Raw genomic sequence first — 23880 nt, 5'->3', positions numbered from 1 at the left:
ATGCAAAGGCTCAATATAGATCTTAAGGAAAAAGAAATCCCCTCTGTGAGACTTCTTCCAAGTAACAGTGCTGCTAGGGGAAGATTCTCTTTTGTTGAGAGATGAAAGATGGAAGATAGAGAGAACAAGCATGGATCTATCTATTTACAAAATTTAAAAGAAAGCAATTTGCAGTGGAGAAGCCCTGTGGAAGCCAAATTCCATGTCACTGGGTAGCTGGCCTCAAAGATACCTGGTGGAGAACTCCCCACAAGCCCTCTGTTAACACAGCAGTGATGAGTGCTCCAAGTTCAGGCTTTGTGTTGCAGCACAATTTCCCCCTCTCAGTGGTAAAAGCTTCAAATATGCCTACCTTCAGATTACCACTGCTGCTGGGAGCACCAGATGGGACACTATGGCTCTTTAAAACAAGAAAAAGAGAAGCTACCCACTTCACACTCACTTTTCAATGTCACTGTTCTTACAGGTCTTCTGCATGGTCTCCTGTTTACTGCTTTCACCATTACTCGTTGAGGGCATTTCTGTGGAGGGAAGAACAGAAAAATTAGTAAGAAAACATGAAATCATTCCAATGAGCAAGTCACAGTTTCAGAGGGCCCCAATGAGCCACTTTCATGCCAGCTCTTGGTAAGAGATAGAGAAGTGACTGATGCTAAGTGTCCCTGTCTGGCAGGAAGGGCTGCCCTGGACAGTGTATTTCTATGATTCAGGGCCCAAAATACAACTGCCCTTCACAGCGATCTGACCCCTGCTGATGTACCCATTGTTTAAGCCAGGATTTAATTCAGAAGGGTTGATGCAGCTGCTACATGAAAGTGCTCTTCTGGAAAGGTGGATTTGGAGCAAATCCATCCAGGCCAGACCCTGCTCTCAGCCTCTCCCATTTGCTGAGACCTCACAGACACAAGTAGAGAAATATATACCAGGTAACCAGAATGACAGAACAGTCTGCTCATCATGGCTGCTCCCAGCACAGGAGAGGGTGTGAGACACCAGGTGGAGATGAGAAGATGAACCAGCCCCAGGGTTGTAGGTTCATCACCGTGAATTCAGGTAAAAGGTATGAAGAAAACAGCTCATAGCAAATGTCATCAGGGCTGCCTCCTCATCACCTCCACGGCTGTAGCTACTAAAGCTGATAATACCTACAAGCAAGTGCTTCTACATCACAGAAAATAAATGTGATTGCCTATCCCACAGAAGGAAATGCCTGCGATAGATATCCTATGTTCTCCATTTAACCATCATGCCCTTGGCAAAACTGGTTCTGCTCCCTTCCCCCACTCCCACTGGCAAGTAGTTATATCTTGTAGGTACTTTCAAGGCTGGGAATCAAATGCCCAAAGCATGACAGGAACAGAACAGGGAACAAAATCATTGGGACATGTCTCTTCAGGTCGCTGAGCTTCAGTTTCCTTCCTAAGGGAGCTGCAGCACACTGCCCAGCTCTGGAAATGGATTTGGCATCTACAGCTGGAAAGCGCCAGGTTTTATTATTCTCATATTTCCACTAGGTTGCTGCTTACACTTACAGTGCTGCTGGCATTGAATAAAAACCCCCAGCAGTCAGATGGGTTTAGCACTTCCCCCTTCCTTCTCAATCCAATGAGCTTTCAAGTGCTGTATGCAAAGGTACACATTCACATTAACTCCTTTGCTCTGGAGTCTCAACTACAGGTCATGAAATAGGACAGATCCTAGAGTTTCCACTCCTAAGGTGAAGGCTTCACAGTGGTAGGCTTTTCTTGCCATACAAAGGCCAGCAAGGACAAGATCTACCCAAAAGATAAAAGTCTTTAGTATATCCTCTAAAAGAAGGGAAGAAAAAGCAGTTGGAAAAAACTCAATAATAAATGCACCTGTGTAGTTTAAATATCCAGCAGATGAACACCACTACCACATTGTCAGGCTCTGCTGGCTCGCTCTGTAATACAGCAGTTTGCCTTCCAGTGGTGTGCCATCAAGTCAATGCAAACCCTATCTCACATCACCATCCCACTTAAGGTGGCACTTTTGGGAACTTCCCAGCTGCCATTACTGACAATTAATTGTACTGTTAAGTTCCAAAAATATAGTGTGGTTTTATGTGCATACCTATCTGATGACACTCTGCAAGAGTATCAGTAACTACCTCTCCTAAGTACTGGCAAGCAGAAGACACGGACGATCTACCTGCCCCCCTGCAGTACATAAATTAACAATTTACAATTTCAACACTCACCGTCACTGGCCCATTTAGAAAACTCTGGCGTTATTCGAGTACTTGGTGTGCCACCACTAAAAGAGAAAAGGATAACATGCAAAAGGTTGAATACAAACAATTTTGTTGCTCAGGAAAAGCTATGCCTTCCACCAACCACTCCTCTCTTAATACTTCTATCCATCAGTCTAGGTTTCAAAATGTGAGCAGCTGGCCAGCCAAAAAACACGCTCATGCTTCGTGGCATCAGAGACACTACTGTATTTCTACAGAAACTCAACAGAATTTCAAAGTGCTTTTACAAGCAACATCACCTCTTGTGTTGTAGAGATGGGAAAACAAGCCCAGGAAATGTGCAAGGAAGGACCTTGTAAAAACAGCAAAACAATGTGCTAGGTGCAAGCCACATGAAGGGACTGGATCTCCTGGCCTCAGGCACTCAGGTATCTCACCAAGCCCTAAGTGTCTGTAGCCACTGATAACCAAGAATCCTCCTGCTACCACACCAGACTCCTAGCTGTGAGGGAGCTTCAGCATCTTTGTGGCCCTGCTTTTGGACTAGCATGGTTAGCAAAGTATTGACTGGACCAATGGTTTGGATCCAGTGGCAAATGCCACTTTTCTATGGAGTGAAACCTAATTTTGAAGTAGTGTTTGCGACAGGCTAAGCAGTAAGAAAATTTCATTTCACTGCTCTATCAATCACTTCAGCCTTGACCCCACAAGATCACTCAGTGAAAGAGATAGAGGGGTAATTTAAGTCCTGTTTTATGCAGGGCAGGGGGCTTAGAAAGCAATCCTAGCTCCCTGTTAAGGCTCATTTTATTCGCCTGGAATGCTTCCCTGAGTGCCCTGAATGCTGGCTGCCTACATTCTCCACATATGTATGTGGGCAGAGCACACATCCTGCCCCAACCCACAGCTGAATACAGATGGATCAGTTTGCATGCCCCACAACAATTAATTTGATGCAATGAAGTCACACAAGGGATGCCAGACTCCTACAGTGCCAACCAAGATTCCAACAGCATCACACTGTACTGCTAAGAGCCACATTTGATCATGAAGCAAGATGGTGCATAAAGCCTTAGTCCAGCACAGTTTCCTTATCACCAGAACTCATCCTCTGTCCAGCACTGTTCAGGGCAAAGATGGCACTGGCAGGGCAGTGGGGTGGCTCAGAGAGGTTGAGTGTACAGGAAGGCTTTCCTAAGGCTGCACAGGTAGAAACAGAAACCCATCTGCTGGATTTGTAAGGCTCTTGTTGCAACCCTTGCACTCAAGTGAACAGGGTATTTTCCACAAACTGAGACTCCCCAAAAGTAATGAATGCACTAATTTAAAAAGGCAGAAATGATACTTACTTTAAAACAGCACCTCGGAGCGCTTCCCTTTCTTTGGCTTCACCTGGCTCTTCTCCAGTGCAAGGGATAATGTCTGCCTCTGTGTACCTGAGCACAAAGGGTTAAGGAAGATACAGCCCTGCTGCAGACAGTAGAAAGGCTTTTGAGATGGTTAGGACACTGTCTGGGATATAGAACAAATTAATTCCAACTGGGAACACCTTAAGAAATAGAGGGGTTGATATCCGCAAAGGGGCCTGCTTTAAATTCTGGATTAAAGTTTTGTTTTAGTTGGAGAGAAACAGTAACACGATTCCACAGATTCTTGCAAAAGGAAAACTAGTTCCTGAACCTGTGCAAACTTAACCTGCAGAATTTGTGTTTGAAGTACAGAGTTCTTTTACCAGTGGAGGGCTGGAGCTTCAATCCTAAAGGCTGGTACAGATTTCAATAAAACCTAATTCTACAGCTGCACATTGTCCCTCATCACAGCTAAGGCAGTGTCTGTCTAATGCCCTTGCAGGAATTCTTCCTTGATGCCTATTACAACTGCTGTGGGGCAGAAGTCCGGTCACAGCTCTCCCAGAGCTGTGCCCAAAGAGCCTGCTCCCAGATGGAGAAGTTCTCAAAATCTGCCTTTAATGGTAGTTCCGCCCATGAACTGTGTAATGAAAGAGGAATAAAAAAAAAATCAAATCTCGCAGAGTGGAAGGTGAATAGTGCTTACTGCACAAACCCCTTGAAAACAAAAGGGTGTCTTGTGGAGAATAAACTCAATTCCTACCCTTGAAGCAGGAAAAGCTATCCATATAGAACAACCTAGATGTAGGCAACAGATTGTTTATGAAACAGAGAAACTCTAACTGATCCCTTGCCATGTCTCCTACAGACTTCAACCAGGTCTAGAGTAGTGCTGCATCAACAGCAGGATCTCAAAGGGAGCAATGGGGAACCTCTCCTAGTTCAAATAACATGGTAACTGGAGAAGGCTGTGTCATTTCAGTAGGGCTGGACAAAGATTATCCCCAATTTCCTGGGGCAGGAGCACCTCTGGGTCCCCTCTCAGTAAGAGCCTTTCAAAAACGATACTGTGGTTTCCCGTACTCGAGTGTGTCGTCTCCATCCACATCCAGGTCAGCGTCGCTGTCCGGATTCTCCTTCCCGCTGCACATGATAAACCCAGACCCTGAAAGAGAATAAAACACATGGATGAGCATTTGAATTGGAAATGAAGTGCACCAGATCTCCCCAAAAAGGTGCTACAGCACCAGTTTGCAGGTTGTCCTTTACTAACAGCCTCATAAAAGATGCCCTCTCCAAAGACAGCACAAGAACACTCACCAAAATGCTCTAACTTCCTAGATTTTATGCTCTAAATGCCCCCAACATTGAAAATGGAACATTCTCGACTTTTAGCTCTCCACATGAATTTTTTTAGAATTGGAGTCACTGTAAAGGTCTCTCTCAAAGGCAGAAAAAGCAATGAAACTTAACAGGAAAGACTTATTTTTCACAGAAGTAGTTAATGCAAAATCCACACTACTAGCAGGTAAGAGAAGGCCACAAGGATGTTCTGAATTACTTCTTAATTCAGATGCAGAGAGCAGGCAGAGGCTAAAATACAATTAGAAACAGCTCTTCAATTTTGAAATACATTTAGTCATGGCTTAGATTTTTAAAATTTAAAACATTTAAGAATAGCAAACCTGCTCCCACAAGAGGGGAAAAAAATCAGACTTTTCTCATTAACAGCTCCTCACACGCACTTACATGAGCAAATTGCAATGCAACTCATCAAGAGTTCTGCTCTTCCAGCACAGGGGTGTCAGGCACACATCCAGTCCCAACTCCATCAGGAAGTAACCACTTACAGTTCCACCTGAGGCTGACTGTGCATCAATTCCCAGTTTCCAACAATTTCTACATTTACTTTGGTCCCAAGCATTTTGTAAACTGTAACCAGGCTTCTTTTAATTTAATCTGCACAAACACCTACAAAGATGAATCTTCATATGGTATTTTCTGCCTAGGGTTTATTAATAGAAGAGAAACTATAGAAGGCATATTTACTCTTTATGAGAGCTAACACTGAATATGCTCTGTCCTGTTGACTGGATATTAAGCAAAGACCTGCTGAACTCTAAGGTGCTTGCTGCTAGGTCCCCATTTGTGTTCAATTTTGCAGCAGATCTAAGCTGTTTGGGTACATTAGCTGTGCAGATAGAAATGTACTCACTGCAGCTGCCTCCAGTATGTTCCTTCACTAAACACCCCTGTCCAGACAGCAGAGCTGGACACCTGGCTCAGGCAGAGGTGGAGCCTGAAGCACCTGGCACATCCGAGGCTGGTGACCTAAGTCTGTGGTAGACCAGGGAACATATCCCAACTGCAAAGATTGAAAGGGTAAGGTAGGTATTGCCTTGGCCTTGCACCAGTGGCCCAAAAGGGCTATGGTCCTGTACTGCAATTATGGTTCTATAATAATGTTAGCCTGTATTCTGCATTTAGAAGCACTGAGTATTATATGCATGTCTGAAGAATGAGGACATTCCAAAGCTTTAGGAAATCTTTTTCAGGAATTCAGATGTCTGAGTCTGTTCACCCCACTAGGCTCTCACCAGCACACTTAACATAAGCCCAGAAGGGTGAACTGTATTTCTAATGGTCTGCATCTGTGCAGACAACAGGGCAAAGCAAAGGTCTCATTTCCAAGGATACCATGCAGACACAGCTCTTTACTGTCGCTCTCCAGGAACGGACGCTCTCACTGATTCATTAAGCCCCCAATAAAATTTGTTTATATGGATTTGATATTTCTCTACTCTGAATATCAAGAAGGTCCTTAACGAGTGACAACTGTAGCATGACAATGATTTTAAGACTAACCTTTCCCTAGAAGCATAAACTACCTTTTACCTCAAAGTAATTGCCAGCCTTAATTTTTAGCAGAGGTAACACAACCAGCACCAAGCATGCAGCACCCATGTCTGTGCCAGGTACTGTGGGAGCCCTGCCTGTAGGTCAGCCCCATGGTGTCACTGGGGCAGCCCTTTTCCAGCAGACCCCTTTCAGAATGTTTCACATACTGGCTGAACACTGCCAGCCAACACAAGCTGCCTCCTCTTGCTGCAATGGCTCCTCTAGTAAATCTTGCCTCATTCAGTTCATCACAATGTTTGGGAGAAGATTTAGAGGGGTAAGAGAGACCTGTCAAAGAAGCTGCATAGTCTTTCAAAGCTGCTTTAAAAGTCAAGAGTGGGCGATGGGGTGGTAATTTATAGGCATGGCATTTAACCTGCAGTAACACCATCCCCTGCACCTGGCATTACTTTAGCCCATCACTTCTCAAAGGCCATAAACTTTGGACACACAGGTCTTCATTTTTCTTGTAGCTGTGGGAGACACAAATCATGCAAAGCTGGAGCTGTGACTTGGCCAGTCCCAGGGGGTGATCTGAACATTAGCCAGACAATGAATACTTGGAGCAAGTGCCTTGGTGGGGGGGAAGGTGGCCAAATGAGTGAACATAAGTGGGACCACCCCCCTTGTTACTGTCTCTGCAAGGATGCCAAGCACACAGCAGACATGCACCTTTCCATCAATTTTGTTTCCAAGTGACTCAAGCCAAATGGTGGTTTATGGCCAGAGCTTAAGATGAGAAGATCTGCTTACTACAATACAGTTTACAAATATTAAGGCACCTTGTCTTCAGAATCCTTGTGTCCTTGCTCTCAAGACCTTTGTATTTAAGAAAATCCCTTTTAAGTCTGGAAAGAAAATATTCCATAGCTTTGGCTGAATCTAGCTCTATTGCCTAGCTGCACTGCCAGCAGACTACTATGCTTCCTGAACAGGGTGTGTACAAGGGGAGAGTTTGGATAGTATGTGTTCTGATGGCAAACACACACTGGGATGATCTGAGAGAGCCCTTCAGTCAGAGAGTGCACAGCAGAGAAGTTCATAGGTTAAAATGAGGGACAGGGGAAAGGTAAATTTTCTTTTCTGATCAAACAAGAACTCCCAGACTGACACCTAAAGGAGGTGCAATCAGGTGATCCAACTCTCAGTTTTTCACTTAATATGTTTTTTTTTTAATGTGACCAAGTGCAGTCTATTGCAACATGGTGAAAACCAATGACTTAGAAACTGTATGGTAAACAGAGTAACCTCTATGAATCCAAAAAATATTCTGAATATAAGTTGTGCTATCAGTTTTAGGACTTCAGAAGCTGCTTTAAATAAAAAGGAAAAACAAAAGCCACAAAACATGCTTCTGATGCGAATCAAAATATCCATAAATCCCAATACTGCTCCTGCACACAACAAAATACTAAAAAATGGGACGCAAAGCTTGGCCCTGCATCACCTGGGGAATGAAGGGCTTGCAACCAGCATCCTATAATACCTTTTGATTCTGCAGCAGGGATGGATTTTGAGGCCTGCTCCAGTGGGATCAGGTTTGGTGCCACAATTTCAACCTGACCCTCCTTGTCTAACTTCCTGGGGTTGCTTCCATGCACAAAGCCAGTGAAAACACCCACGCAGCTGTTCAAATATTTGACGTCTGAACTGCTTGACATTATTCATTCATCTCAGGCTCATTCAAACCAGATTTCTGGACAAGTGCAGTTATAAATGGATTAAGAAGACCACTAAATGCAAGGAAGGTCCAAAAGGATCACACCTGCTTCTCACTAACTCAGCCCAAATGTAAAGAGGGCTCACAACTTCCAGCTCCTGCTGGTGGTGTAAACTGCCATCCAGGAGAAAGGAAAATGTGAAATGGAGTGCAGAGGACAAGAGCTTCCACAGGACCCCCTACCAGCTCCACTGGGGTGATTTGCAATTCAATAGTGTGCACTGAGAACAGGGAATGGTTCCTCCAGCAAGGCTCTGCTTCTGAAGGTCACACAGTAATTCACAGCCATCAGCAACACGGCCTAGAGTAGAGACCTCTAAAGCCAGTGTGTTATCCAGAGGTCAATGCTCGGGACCAGAACTTTATTCCCACGTGTTAACAAAGTGAAACCCCACAACTGAATGTTAACTTGTGAGCTTGACCCAGGAATTCATAAGAGATGTGATCTCTTATTCACAGAATCACAGAAGCAGCTTTGACTCTTAGGAGTCACCCAAGGCCTGAGGAATGTAATTCCACATGTGAATTTGAAAATGCTGCTTTTAGATGAAAAAAGAATAAATCCAGTGCAGGCTCTTCCACACTTTTCTTGTCCCTTGTTGAGAATTTTTTGCTCTTGCTGTGCATTTGGTAGGAGGCAACCCCTTGTCATATGCTGCCAGCCCCAATACAATTAGCCTCCTGATGCTAAAGCAGCACAATTCTCTGACAGTCTTAATCCCAGCTGCCTCCTTAAGGACCAGACAAACAGGAGTCAACAGGCAGGTCAGACGCTGAGGCCATTAAGCAGAGAAAAAACAAAGTTACAGCTCTGTCTCCAATCCCCATTGCTCTTGTAGCCAGGTGCTCTGACAAGCAATTCCAGCACTGGTATTGAGTGGCACCTCTATAAACCCTGTGACAGTTTGGGAGACAAACTCGCCCATCAATCAGAATGTACCTATCAACATCACTTACCTAGCACTGTGTACACAGCTTTCTTTGCTTGGGCTGGTCTCAGAGCAGTCTGCCTGAGCACCAATTCTTGTTACTTTCTGAAAAATTTAGGTACTCTACACAAGCAACAGTGTTTCTGAAATACTGACTCAGAGGTCAGAAAAGCAGGAAAAATTCGATGCATTGTAACTGCTGCCAACTTCAAGCACTGGCAGGCTCCAGGAATCAGCTGAGCTTGAAGTTAAAAACACTTCCCATTCTTTCCATGTACCTATTAATAATGTCTGTAGATAAATCTCACCAGAAATCCTTTCCTTCCCCTTCTTAGGGGAAGCAAATAAAATAAAAGCACTTTTCTTTCACTCAAGTTGTCCCCTATGCCCAAGCATCCTCTCTGACCTCTGCACTGCTTCTCAAATCTCACTTCCTTTATGCATTCCCCCTGATGAGTGGTCACCTGATCAACTCTCCAGTGAATGGTGGCCCAGGTTAAGATCAAGAGTTATTAACATGATATGTAAGCAGATTCACAGGACAGATAAAAGGACTTCACATTCAAGTACCTCCTTTTCTCCATCACACTCAGTAGCAGATGGTCCAAGTGACAACATATGCTGCTTCAGGTGCTGACAGCACTGCTCCTGCACAGGCACGAACGAGCTCACAGGGACACTGGCAGTCTTAGGGGCAGAGTGGTAAAACAACCAGACCACTGCAGACCCAAACAACCCCAGCCTGATTCCCTGAGCACAGGCAGGAAAACACAGACCTACTGTGCCCCCCTCTGCTCCTCAACTCCCACCTAGGCAGATCACTTTTGGTGACCAGCTGTTCTGTATACACTTAATTATATGTTTATATTTCATTATCACTCCAAAGCAAGCCAGGGAAGAAAACTAAGATGTCAGTATTAAACTAAGATGTCAGTATTATTATTTGTACCACCATTGTCAATGCAGCTATGAGATACTGCTCATGCAGAGGATCAAACTCATCTGGACAACTAATATTTCTCCAGTGTGGCCCCAAGGAATGGGAGAGAGAGTGAATGGAGTGAATGTGTGTGTGTGTGTGTGTGTGAGAGAGAGAGAGAGAGAGAGAGAGAGAGAGAGTGTAAAAATCTATACTGGAAATATTCTAGAAATCCCAAATTTTGCGTGAATTCCATAAATGGGTCTAAATTCAAATCCATCTTAGAGGCCTAGAGCTCTACTGGGGCCTATTTTGGCTGGGAAGAGGCATTCATTCTGTTTGCAGGTAGCATACATGTGGCTCAGGAAAGAAGAAAAGCCTCCCATAAATCTCCAGAACTGCAGCCTTTGCTAATTACACTCCTTGCAGTGACCCCTTCTGCACAACCTCCCTTTCCAGCACGTTCACTCTATTTTCTTGTTGAAATGGCACTCGTTGCCTTCTTGGAGAGTAAAAACAAGGAAGGCAATAAAAGCAGTTTATGCAGACTCACGGCCAGGCCTCACATACTTCCAAGAATGGCTCTAAACTGGGTTTATTCCGTGATCTGCTGAAGTATCCCAAACTAATACTAAGAGGACAGGGTGGCATAGATGCCATTTTATTGTAAGAGACAACTGGGAAGACAGAGAAAGCCACTAAAAAGTCTTGAAAACGAGAGGAAAGCAAAGATGAGACCATGTTGAACACAGGTCTTTCTACAGATCCATAATGCCTCCCCAGCCTTAGTTTTCAACAGTGAAATTGTTCCCCCATGTTTTCCTAGCATCACCAGGGATAGAATAGTTCTGGTGATGTTCCCAGCCTGTTGCAGAAAAAACCCGACATTTAGAAGCCAAGAAAAGCTGCTTGCAAAACAAGAGTTTTGTTTCTCAGGAGCCAGATCCATTTAAAGCTAAATTTACCTGGAAAACTGACACCCAACTGTGTTGTTACAGCACACACCTGAAACAGCAGATGCATCCATCTGATGCTGTCTATTAGCTCCCACAGGGGCACAAATGGGCTGTCAGAGCCCTGACTGCTTACCAGCGTGGATGCTTACAGGGATCTTTGCTAACAGATCACAGAAACAGCTGCCTTTAAGGAAAGGGGCCATATAATTTTATGACCATTACCATAATTTTGCAGCAGCATGCTGAACAAAGGGCAGGCAAGCACTGCTGTACAGGGTAAGAGCTGGCTGCTGCAAGGCTCAGGAAGAGGCTTCCCCACCCTTTGCAGCATTGAGGAATATTCCAGAGATGTCTTTTGTGCCTCCTGTAACTCATCAGGTACAGACTATGGCTGCAGAGGGGAAAACACATTCGGACCGGACCAAAGGTCTGATCGGGTTTAACAATTCATGGCTGCCTCCCAGAGCCTCATGCTGATGTGATACAGGAAGGTGAGAACAGCCTCATGTCTGTCTCAAAGGCTGCTCTTCAAAACCTGGAGCTGAACTACAAAAGCAGCAGCAACAGCCATGGTCTCTGCAGCTACAGCTCGTTTTCCACAGTTAGGGAAAGGTGGATCTGAAAGGTTTTGTTCCCCTGGGGAGAGGGTGGAAACAAACAAAAAAAGAAGAGGGAGAATTAAAGTAATCTTGAATCGCTAAGCAGATTCACATCACTGGATCAATAAGCACCACTGACAGGGATCACAGGAATGTCGCAACTTTGCCAATAATAAAGCAGCACAGCAGAGCTCGGAGGATGACTTTTCTAAGGCAGCCGAGCATGAAGCTGCAAGGCTGGTGAACAGCTGAATGTGACACCCTGGCTTACAGCAGGCTGCTGCCAGTGGTGGGGCTCAATGCAGTTTGCTTTAAATAATGATGAGCACAGAGATTGTATTCATGGGGAAAAGGCAACCAAGGACTGGAAAAACCAAAGGCTAAATTTCATAGGCCAAACACATGTGCTTTTCCTCCCAAACTAATTCTTTTCTAGGCTGGAAAGAAGAAAGAAAAATCAGTGCTAATTTAATCAATTGATCAGTCTATTGATTGCAAAACTGGAGCTGCTAGTTAGCCATGTGCTGTAATGCCCTCAACTCTGAAACCACAAAACAACCATTGATTTCTTCACTTCCAGCTCCAAAACAAGAAATAAAACCGGGCTTTCATGGAAAAACAACTTCCTTGTCCAGGGAGAAGACGCAAGCAAAGAAGAGAGGCCAGGAAACAGGGACAGCCGCATCTTGCGAGGTTCAAACTGAAATTAGTTACAGATGCAGTCACAGTGTCTTGTGTAAACTCTATCGATTGGGTGGCTGACAGTCTTGGGAGCCTCCATAGTAGGACAATCAATCCGGCTGCAGTGTCACCTGCCACTTTGCTGAACAGTTGACAATGCAATTATCCAGTGTGGAGGCAGGGAGTTGGCGTGTGTCAAACGCAGTTAGGCACTTTCCGGGCACCACTCGATAATGCGCTGCACCGCCGCGCGCAGGAGGCGACACACGGAGACAGGAGCTGCTCAGAGCCACCGAGACCTGTGCTCCCTCCTTCCTTCAGGAACATCTCACTGCCCCCGACTTAACAACTGTATTCTAAAATGCTATTAAAATCACGTCAATCAACTATTGTGTGCTTAAAGCTCAAGCTTGACCTGAGTGTCCAAGAAGTAGGTTGCAGCTCTAGCAAAAACTGCACATCCTCGAGGGAAAAAAATTAAAAATTTATCAGATTACTATCTTAAAGCCTATGATTTTCAAAACAGACCAGTAGAAAACTGGATTGCAGAGCAACTAATGTCTGAGATCTACAAAACCTGAAGTTTAAAGGAACTGTCAACTGAAACTCAGTCTGCTTCAAAAAAGGAGTAGTTTCAGGTGCTCTACCTACTCCTTTACTCCCCCTACTAATTTTCATGGTGTTACAACTGCATTTTCTGTTTTCTTTTTTCTCCCTTCCTTTCTCTAGGAAGGGGTTAACAGACATCCCTTTTCATGCTCCAACTACAATATGTAATACTGGAAAAGGGAAAGAATTCCACTTCTTCCTGCAGAAAATCTTTTCCTAGTTAGAATGGCTATTGGTGTTACATAAATCGACCACCAAGGTTTACTTGATTGTGCTCCTTTCAGCTAATGCATTCTAGCAGTTGGAACATAAAAATTAATTATTTTATTTTTGTATGCATTCAAGTTAACAAAAATGTACAATCAGCAATGAGAAATTTTAATGGCTATCTTCACCAATTTCTTTTTTTCCGGTTAAAATTATTTTTACTTTGCTAAGTCCCATTGATTACTTTGTGTTCCAAAATGAAGGAAATGGTGTTCCTTGAAGAATTATGTGAACTTCAAACACACATGACACTGGACATCAGTTACATAGCAGGTCATGCTGGCTTTTGTACATAAGGTGAGAGGTTTTTTCCTTCTTAAATCACATACTATTCTAATCTGTTTTTCTGGCTCACTAGAGCCAATTTATGATATTAATATACAGGACAATACTTAACAGATATTAATTAACCACAGAATCCTTCAAATTCTATATGCAGACACAAACTACAGAGAAAGAATCAGGTGCAGCCCATGTGATTACTGTATCTAGCACTATGCACACAGACTTTGTTAGCATTTTTAGGTCAACTATTACTTTATGGGCAAGTACTTGCTCTCAAAGGAGAGAGGTGCAAACGTTAAGAAGTGCTTGGGATACTCCATCAGACAAATCCAAATTACTGCACTGCTGCAATGGAGGGATTACCAGGATTACACAAGGGCTGAGGTAAGGGACACAGGTGCTCTGGGGCTCAGCAGCCCTCTATAAGGGGCATAAGGCACAGACTAAGCACTTGAGAAACATGGAATTTATACATCTTGCCCACTTGGAAGCTTACAAATGGTTGAAGTGCCCAGCAGAAGGTAGCAACCTGAACATAGGAATGCTAAAATTCAAGGGCTGAGAGGCCCAGAAAGATGCTCAGATGTACAGACAAATTCAACTTAGCGAGAGATGCTGACACTGGAAACATGGCAGAGAAATGCACAGAGTTGAGCTCTTGCTAAATGGGAGGAAGATTAAGAATTTCAGCATAGATTCCTTGTACTCTTAACACAGACTGCTCTTGCACCCAAGCTGAAGTTTGCTTTAGCTTACCAGGATAAAAGGAATGCATTCTGGCTCATCTACACAGCAGCAGCAATGATGATTCTAGTTACTAGACCACTCATTCAAAAGGCCTAAATATGCCAGTGACATCTCCCATTTCCCACACAGCCTCTTAAGACACACATTTACTGTTCAGCTCAAATGCTTTTGCTGCATTTGAATAGATCAGGTTATACCCTCTTACCAGTATAACCTTAAATGCAGCCTGAATCTCCTGACATGCAAAAAAACGAAGTCTCCGTGCCTCTTGAAGCTTCTCTGCATGTCTCATTATATTTTATCTGAAAAAGAGGACACAGCTGGCTACTAGGTGAGACTCCAGAGCAAGACTTTAAAGGTTTGTCGCCACTGCTACTATCTTTCTAACACTAGAGAAGATGCTTCTCCATGCTTCAGTTTCCACATACTTGTCAAATACAGATTTTTGTTGTAGAGTTCCATTTTCATGAAATTGCACAGAGAAGCACAAGTGAATTTTCCCCCTCTATTTGGAGCTTCCTGCCAGGCAGTTACCAGATCCAAGAAGTCACTGTAATCACAAAAACCTGTTGTTGAGGTAGGAGAACTAAAAAGTATCTATTTAGATTCTTAGGCCAGGACCTCACACATTAAAGAATGATTCTAATGCTCCATGGATTTAGAAGAAGAACAAGCTGGAGGAGAATACAGATACTGCCCCAATGCTCTTTCTGGGACAACTAACCCACACTGGACAAAGGCTGCCTCTACAACATTTGCTGCTCAAACTGAAGCATATCTTGATTCTGTGTTGACAGAAAGCTGGCAGTGCGAGGACTTCAGTCATTTGCTACAAACTTTTAAGCATTTTAATACAGTCCTACTTTCCAGGCAGCTGCCCTAATTGTACACGACATGAGATCCAATGCAAATGGACCCCCAAGGATAACTGTAGTTTGTTACAGCTTATAAAGGCTTTACCAAGTCCCTCTATGCATACACTTAGTTGTGCTGTTCTTTTCCCTTGGTAAGACATGAGCAAATAGAGCCAAGAGCTTGGGAGAAGGGTTGCATGGAGAAATAAAAAGAAATACCAGAAAAATAAAGACAAACTTCAGAGTTAAGTAATCCCTGTGTGTTTTTCCTTCTTCAAGAGTATCACAATCTATCAGACAGATCCTTGTCATGTTGATCTTTCTTAGAAAGTATCCTTCCCTGAAAATGCCCTGCTTGCCATTTTAACATTTTTAAAGTCTTTCTCTCTTTTGTGTTATTTTTGATGCAACTGATCTGCCGAAGCAAAAGAAACTGAGAAGAGCAGTGGTGACTCGCTTGCTACTGCACCTAGAGGAAGGCTTTTTGGTGGGGGAGCTGGAGGGGAGAAGAGGAGGACAGGGCGGGTGGAGAGAACTTAGCTACAATTCTTCAATTCTTTCATATCTAAAGAGGACAGCAATCTCTGTTCTATCAGACCGCACGGTTCGTGCTTTAAATGGTACTTGCTGCCAGCTTGCTTTCCCTGTCTCTCTCCCTTTGAAGCAGACTGGACAGCTTCCTCAAGCTGGCGTTATCACTCCCTCTAACCACTCTTGGCAGGCAATCTAATTCCCCCTGAAAAGGTCACCGCCATTTTAACTGCCTTTCAATCACATTAAGCACGCTGCCGCTCGTGCTCAGAGCACTGCGCCCGCAGCTCTCCTGACTGAGGTGCGATCGATAAACTGACATCCCGCCCAACACCCAGCTCCCCAGCCGCCCAGCCCTGCTCTGCTCCATCCCCTCTCCCGGGCAAGCTGCTTCCCAGAGTGGACAGAAAGGGACCAAGTGACAAAACCCTCTCCTCAAATCTGAGGCAGCAGAAGGGAACCGCTAACCTGGCATTTACTAATCTTTGTCCCATCTGTTAAGAAACAGAAGGGTGCAAGCATCCCCCACTCCCCCGCCTTCCCTAGACCTACAGAGGCAGCAACTTCACAGGACAGTTTGCTTAGGCACCAGTCCAGACACCTTTGAAGCTGTGTTACAAAGAACAAGCCTCCCTCAAGCTTCCCTCAATGCAATCATTACCGTTATCTCTCCCCCCGAGCTGCTTTTTTTTTTGCAGTTACGAGTTATGTGTTCCACCCATCGATCCCTGTGTAAGACACTGTTTTAAGTCCTCTTGCCTTTTGACTGTGCTAAGCCGTTTAAGAGATGACAGCAGCTTCTATCAGTGTGAAGCTGATGTGATTCTTTTCAGATAAAGCACTTTTTTTCCACTTCCCCCCCTCCCTTCCCTTCTTTCAAGTAAGAAACATACACACAAAAAGAGACACTGAATCTTTCAAAGGAAAAAAAAGCCTTTTGAACTTCCCTCAGGAATTCTTTAAAGGGATAACCTTACAGTGTAAACACTGAGGGTAACGTGCATCCATTCTGGACTGGAATAGAAGAATTGCTACAAATATGTTGAGCATTAAAAAAACCCCAAAAACCCCACATCAGAGATGAAGCCACTTGACGCTTTCACTTGCGAAGCCTTGTTGGCATCCAAAACACAGAAACTCATTAAAGGTGGCATGAAATAATCCCGTGCAACAAAGAGCTTCAGAGAGCGATGATTCAGAGACATGGGGAGAGATAGTTACTGAATGTTCAGGTATTTCCAGAGAAATTTTACTCTTGTGACATTGTACTGAGGCAGGGGAATATCTGATTATTTTATCAGTACAGTTTTACATTTTGAAGTACACACTTGATTGATTTAAATAGAGTTTGGTAATTCATGCTGGTATTATTCTGCACCTACCTCCAAGGAGAACCACAAATTCTCCTACAAACCGCTGCTTCAAGCAGCACCTCTGCTGAAACAAAGTGGCTCCAAACCCTATATAATTGCCAATAATCTTAATTTACACCTTACCTCTTTCCAGCTTTGCAAAGCAAACTGAATGACAGCAAATTTTAAGAAGCCAAGAGGACAGCTGGAAGTACTAAATATTTCCTGACTGAAATCCTTCAGCAAACCCAACAGCTTCAGAGACAACACACTGATCCCTGCACTTCTTAGGTCATATTCCTATGTGCTGCCACAGCCTGTTCTTTCTACCTGCTGCCTCAGGTATGCCAAGCTGTGGCAGCCAAGAAGGTGTGCTATGGCTCTGCCACACTAGACCTGACTGGGGGCTGGCAGCTGTAATAAACAGAGAAGACAAATAATTTCCAGCTTCTAAGACAGCTTCTCAGGTCAGAAGAGCAAGATTTTCCTGCAAGTGCTTTGGAAGCAGGAAAGTGTTATCCTAGGAACTTTACAAGTGAGAGTTTCAGCTTGTGATTGCTCCTATATTTTAGACCACCTTCCAGAAAACCCAAACAGGGCTGCTCATTTCCCTGAGGCTTCTGTTTTTAGGAAGAAAAACCCTAAGGTCTCTCAACCTTACTCCAACTGATAATCTGTCAGCATTTCCTATATAATTGGCAAAGAATTTTCCTCATGTGGAGAGTGATATGAACCTTGTCCCCTAACCAAAAATGATAAAAAAGTCCGGATCTGTGTTGAGACACTGCTGTAATGCTGCCCAATGGACTTATGTGCAACACACAGTGGCCACAGTGTCCTGCTCCCCCTTCACCCAGCTGTGACATCTCCTCAAAGCAACACACCATTAAAACTGAAATTAATGAGACACATGGCCATCTATTTTCCCCTCCGGTTTTATGTATTTCCCCATGTCATCTCTTTAGACATTGGTGACATCCCTGTAGCCTGGTAAAGGCTGTCTGGCATTATAAAAGACATTTGATTTCCACATCACTGCTACTTCTCAGCAAAGGGAACAGAGCCAAATGCAAAGCCTCAGGTGACAGGGGTTAACGAGGGCCTTGCCAACTCCAGACAAAGCAGTTTTAAGCATTAGAAAGCATCTACAAAACGTTGTGCTGTGCTTCAGGGCTGTAAATTAAGAATTCTGTCTGGCAAGAGCCAACACTGGCAGCAAAAGAAGAAAGACAGTCACCTTAAGGTTACCTGAGAGTGCACATAGCAGTCCTGAGTGATGGAGACCCATGAATGCAGCAGTCAGAGACAACAATAGGAGAGCCACAAAAGAGAGCGTGAAAAAGTGTAACTTAATTAAAAATAAATGCAATCAGCCAGCTGTAGGAGATCACTCCAGCTTTGCTCTGGCTTTCCAAATTTTACAACTTCCTGCACAGAGTAGGTAGGTACTCTGTACATATTGTCTGACTATTCCAAAATACTAGGTAGAAAGTTGTTAGGAAAAACATTTACCCAGCCTAACTACAGCAATTACACAGATATTGTCCACCTGAAGCCTCATTTGAAAGAAAGTATCCATATGACCAAGGTAACGTGGAAGATTCAGATCACACTTCAGTGAATTAACTCAAAAGCAACTGGGAGCATTTACCAGATGAAGACAGCACCATGTCCACACCAAAGAAGTGGAAGAGCGTGCTCTCCTCAAATGCAGGTGTTTGGTGGGGATGAAGGAAGAAACCACTCAAGCACAAAAAAAGGGGAAAAGATGAACTTAACAGCTTTTTCTAACCAGGGCTAGCAGTGATGACAACAACAGAGGCACACAGAAATCCCATGCCTCCCTGCTACAGAGTGTAGTGTCTATGCTACATGAACACAGTTTAAGATCCTGCATGGTCTCATCAGGCCTCTACGTGGAATCATGCACAGACACAACTCTCCAGGCAGTCACAAAAAAAGTTAGGCTGCTGACACAGCATGTAATAGCATGAGCTTCACTGGGGGTCCTTTAAAGCCTGAAGAAGCTGCTCCTTATCATCTGCTCTGCTACAACCCAGCTACAATTTAATTTCAGAGGAAAGCAAGAGCAGATCAGGAGTGCCTGGTTTTAGCAGAGCACACGGCTTGCTTTTTAGTCCAACTCCCTTATGCAGTAGCCTTTCCCCTTGAGATATTTTAAATTAAAATCCAAGCTGATATAGGAAGAGATCACATCCCATCCTCTTTATTGAACGAAGGGAGCCAGCATTCCTCCTCTCATTAAGCATGCGCTACGTGGATTGCTTGTGAGAAACTCTCATGAGTGCCTGAGGTTCATGCCAATGAACAGTTTAGTAAATCCTCCTCTTTGAGGCCAAAGGGCTGAATGTAAGAAAGGGGCCAGGTTTCTAGCTAAAATTACATTCACCAATAAAGCTCACAAGAGGTCAAATTTTGCCATAACTCACTCTCTCCTTGGTAACTGATTTCCCCATCACTAGGGAAGGAGCAAAAGAAGGAGGAAAAATAAAATGTGTTTGTCTGAGAGCCCTAAGGGCTTGCAGTGCTGGAGGTGCAGAGCAGGTTCCTGGATTCTCATTTATCAACCTTAAAAGGGATGGAGTGATAAATGCACAACTGGCCCTTTAATATTTTATGCAGGTGCTAAAGCGACTTAGCTGTCACCTCCAATACATCACCAGAGGCTGATACACCAGCTTTCGTCACTCCAGGCTGGGAATTTTTACAATTTCATTTCTATTTCCCTCTCTTCACATATTTCCATGTATTTCTTACTACGTGTGAGATATAAAATGTTATTTTTCCCCACATGATCTACCCATTCCCTCCTCAGCCACATTCCTTGAGAAAGAAATATCCCCACGCTTCGTTAAAGATTTGCACAAATTTTGACTCCAATCGTTCAAGAGGGACAAAAAACTGAAATCACTTTACATTCTGGCAAAAAGGCTGATGATTCTGCCTTTGTGGAAGGGAAATCCCTGCGTCCCTCCCTTTAAAGATAGGTAATGATGAAATTCCAGAGCAGAATGGTTTACAAGTGCCCCCGGAACACTGCACACCTCGGAATCCTCCCTCCAGGAGAGTAGTGGCCCGTATCCTCTTCTGCCCGCACCACTCGTACTCCTCAAAGCGGTTGCCGTTCTCGTTCTCGATGTCCACAGAGTCATCCTCAGTCATGCACGAGCCTTCTCTCTGCATGGGGTAGAGCAGGGGCAGAGTGTTGAGATGCACAAAATGGCTCTTTGGGGTTCGTAACTCGTGGTGGGATGGGGAAGAAAAGCTGGGCTGCTTGCAGGACAGCTAAGTATAGAGCATACAGCAGCCTCTATTCCCATTCCTGCTCCTGCTAACCTAAACTAGAAGTAAATAGGTACTGGAAGAACTTTACAATCTAAGATTAAACATGTTGCAAGTTTCATAATTTTTACTCAAGGAAATATAAGGTCTGGTCCCTACAACAATGCTGGTGTTCACTTCAACATGCATTCCCCTGCCTTGCAAGCAAAATTTCTCTGTCATGGAGGAACATTCCTTTGACCCCTAGCAGAAGTGTTCTCCTGTAACATAGTTTCAGGGCATACTGATCAAAATACACCTCTCTTTATACTATGCACCTCTCGAGGCAACAAGTCCTCTATTGAAGGTTTTTCCCGAGAAACATGAACAAAAAGCCCTATGACAAAACTCTCTCCCCTCCCCTGGAGCTTGTTTCTCCTTCCTTGCTGTCTTTGGGATGAACAGCAAGAGAGTGGTTCTGCTTAAATGCAACTTCTCTGGAGTAAGACGATCATGCAACCTTTAAAAATCCCAGTCTGCTATAAAAGAACCCAACAAACAATTGTAATGCTGTCAAAGGCACAGATCAGAACAAACTGTTCTTCCTGTGCTACACAGGATGCCTGAAGTCCTACAAAAGGTTCATAAATTTCAATAGCTCCACCTTTCAAATCTACAAATTAGACTTCCATAACAGAACAGTGCATGAAGTAAAAAGTTGCTAATGCAACAGAAAAGAAAAATCCAGAAAAATCCATCTTCCCAGACAAAGAAGTGACTACAGATCTTAGGGAGACAGTTAGCATTGCCTGCAAGCTCAGCAATGTTAGTTTTTGCCCCACATTAGGACAACTACAGACAGAGCTGGGAGTGGGGAGAAGGGAATGGCAGCTGGTGATCCTGTTGCGCCTCTACCTTTGCAAGGCATTGTTCCACATGCCTACTCATCTCCTCCTCGGATCCTGACAGGGGCCGGCTGCAGAGGGGACATACCTGCCCTTCGTCTTGCTTCCTCCGTTTCATTTTTCCAATCCGAGCTGCATGGAGAAACCAGGGAAGAAAAGAAACAAAAAAGGAAGACGTCAAGTTTGCAGGTCCAGTTTTGGCTCAGCTCCAAATAATAAACCCTTGGCAAAAATGCTAACATTTCACAGCAGAAAATCCCATTGTAACTCCCAATTCTGACTTCTATGAACAGAACAGAGACTGTTACTTGGCACTTTTCAGAGGATATCTGTAACCTTTGGCTGAGCACTCTGATTCCACAAAGGCAGCTATTCACAATTTAACAACCAGAAGAAAATCTGCTACACATCCCATGGTAAGTTATTAGAATGGTTAAAATCTTTGCCTTGGAAACATGAAATTGTTTTCAAAGTTGAGTGATAAAGCCACTGAACCCTGTTTTGAATTCTGCCTTTTAAGTCTGAGGTCCTTCCATTAACATGTCTATTCCCTCTACAAGAACTTGCTTAGAATGTGGAAGGATGATGTAGCACCTGATAGCCTTGGACAAGGTATTTAACAGTCACTTCCAGAACCACAAAACTTCCTGTACGCCCTGAAAAACTCCTTCTCAGACCACCACAAACAAGTCAGAGCACCATCTTGGTAGCAGGCAAATTTTATGGAAAGGAAAGAGATTTGCTACGAAAAACACAGGATCTATGCTAGATAGCTTCTGTCTCTCTACTGTTTTTATTTCATGAAAACTAGGAGCTACACTGCCTTCTCGAGAGCACGCTCTGGGAAACAAACATGTTAGGAATCACGATGATTAGAAAAAGCAGCCAAGGTAGCCTGTTGCTTAATCCAATAGCTGGTTAATTTGAGCCATCGTTTAATGTGATCAAAACATCTGGAACCAAATCATTTGCATTAAAAAGAACTTCTGTCTTTTATTATGATAGCTTTAGGCAGGTATTACTGAATAACTCAATCACTGGCTGCAGGAAAGTCACTGTTTAATTAATAAGGAAGGTCAAAATTCTGAATGAGAGACAAGAAAAAGCCCAAGGAAAGCCCGTGTGATAATGAGAGATGACACCACCAAAAAGCTGCATTAGCCAGAAATCGTTACTGACATTGTGAGCACTGCAGCATGCTCTGAGAGCCTTCATGCCTGAACACTGAGGGATCAACAGCTCCCTGCAGCCAGCGATCACAGAAAGCTTCTGCAATGCCAGGATGGGAAGGACCAGTGCACAGGAAAGTTTCTGTTCATTGTTTTCTCAAGTGCATTAGTTTAGAGCACACACATCAAGTGAATTATAAAGTTTCAGCTGAACACATCAGCACAGACCAGAAAGGCCTCCTTCAAGACTTTCTTGCTGGCTTCCCTGGACTCAGGACTCTCTGGGTTAGGATATACTTTCCCACAATTCCGGAGCCCTCATCATCACCTATACTCTCTCATGCTCCAGCACTAAGAAAGCTTCAAATTAGCCAATGGGCATCGTTTTTCCTCATTGAAATGCATATGTGTGAAAACTCCCTGAAAAATACATCTCCTCTCCTCACATGCTGGAAAGGATTCTGCAAATGTGATATTCCTAGAGTAAGAGACAGCAACTTGAGACCAAACCAAAAATGTTTTTGATATCTGGCACTTTGAACAACACAGACTCAATAAACACAGCTTTGATTGTTTCTCTAAATTTTATTTGCTGAAGCTCCACAACCCTCTCTTGTGCTGGGTACACCACACTGACAGTTCCACAAACCTCTCATTTAGGCAGAGTTAAGCCATACTCTTTCTGGCTTGGACTTAAGTGCCCAAGAGATTTCTGAAGTTCTGGTTTAGTGCATACCTGTATCCTTCAGCATGGCTCTTTCATTTAAGTTTAGGATGATCTTTCCTTGCCTCACTAGCTCTGTAGAGCCAGAAAAAAATATGGAAGGAGGCTGGAATCAGACACGACTTGAGCATTCCTCAGCAAACACCCATCTGGAGAGAAACACAGAAACAAAGCCTCCTCTATCCTGATCACAGACACAAATTTCTCTCACCTCATCATGTTTTTAACAGGGAAATGCAGGGAAGGAGCAGTTTAATTATTCTGGTAGGACTCCCCATGGCCAAACAATTCAGTTAGAGCAGTCTGCCTGGTAAATTTATTAGTATTTTAGGGATTTTTTACTGCCATCCTCCAATCCATGCACTGCAGCAGTGACAAAAGGAAGACAACTTATTTTGGATCTTCCACAGATAAATTCTTGGGACAATTCTACCACAACAAGCACCTGATGTACTGCTGAAATTTTAGTGCAGAGTTGGGAAAGAACCTCACTCTACCCCAGCTCCACACCAGACCCAGCAGCCAGCCCCTATCTTGGCTCATTTAGCTCCGCAGAGCGGCATCCCTTCGAGTTGCAATGCCACAAGTGAAAAAGCCACCGGAGGAAAGAGGTGTTGAAAACAAATCCCCCTGCCATTTTCATTCTCTGGTCATTAGCAGTGGCAGCAGCGCCGTGCCCACGGAGGCCGAGGGTGCCCCTGGTGACAGGAGGGACGGGGAGGGAGCAGCCTGGCACGCAGATCCGAGCGGCGCTGTCCCTGGCCCGGCCATCACTTCCAATCAGCGCGGCGGGGACGGAGCGGCCCCAAAGGCAGGGGCTGATTGTGCCGCCGTCCCGAAGGGGAGCAGCTCAAAAGAACACGCAAGTGAGACCGCAGGATTGCTAATT

General features: G+C 44.1%; 1 protein-coding gene across 4 annotated transcripts in view; it reads right to left on the bottom strand.

The window, feature by feature from the left end:
- Positions 1-23880, bottom strand: part of RNF220 (ring finger protein 220) — a 209003-nt gene that overhangs the window by 26206 nt on the left and 158917 nt on the right. For 3 of the 4 annotated variants that reach the window (XM_058030483.1, XM_058030484.1, XM_058030486.1), the window contains 6 exons: positions 21109-21230; positions 19977-20109; positions 4633-4729; positions 3565-3651; positions 2222-2277; positions 443-521 (listed from right to left, as the gene is read on the bottom strand). In XM_058030483.1, coding sequence (XP_057886466.1) covers positions 443-521; positions 2222-2277; positions 3565-3651; positions 4633-4729; positions 19977-20109; positions 21109-21230 — 574 coding nt within the window. The remainder of the gene's footprint in view (positions 1-442; positions 522-2221; positions 2278-3564; positions 3652-4632; positions 4730-19976; positions 20110-21108; positions 21231-23880) is intronic. The other variant, XM_058030485.1, reaches the window with a different exon arrangement.

Source organism: Melospiza georgiana, chromosome 9 (genome assembly GCF_028018845.1).
Source record: "Melospiza georgiana isolate bMelGeo1 chromosome 9, bMelGeo1.pri, whole genome shotgun sequence".
NCBI classification, from domain to species: domain Eukaryota; kingdom Metazoa; phylum Chordata; class Aves; order Passeriformes; family Passerellidae; genus Melospiza; species Melospiza georgiana.
The sequence above is the reverse complement of the archived record's forward strand: the minus strand, read 5'-3'. Positions and strand labels throughout refer to the sequence as shown.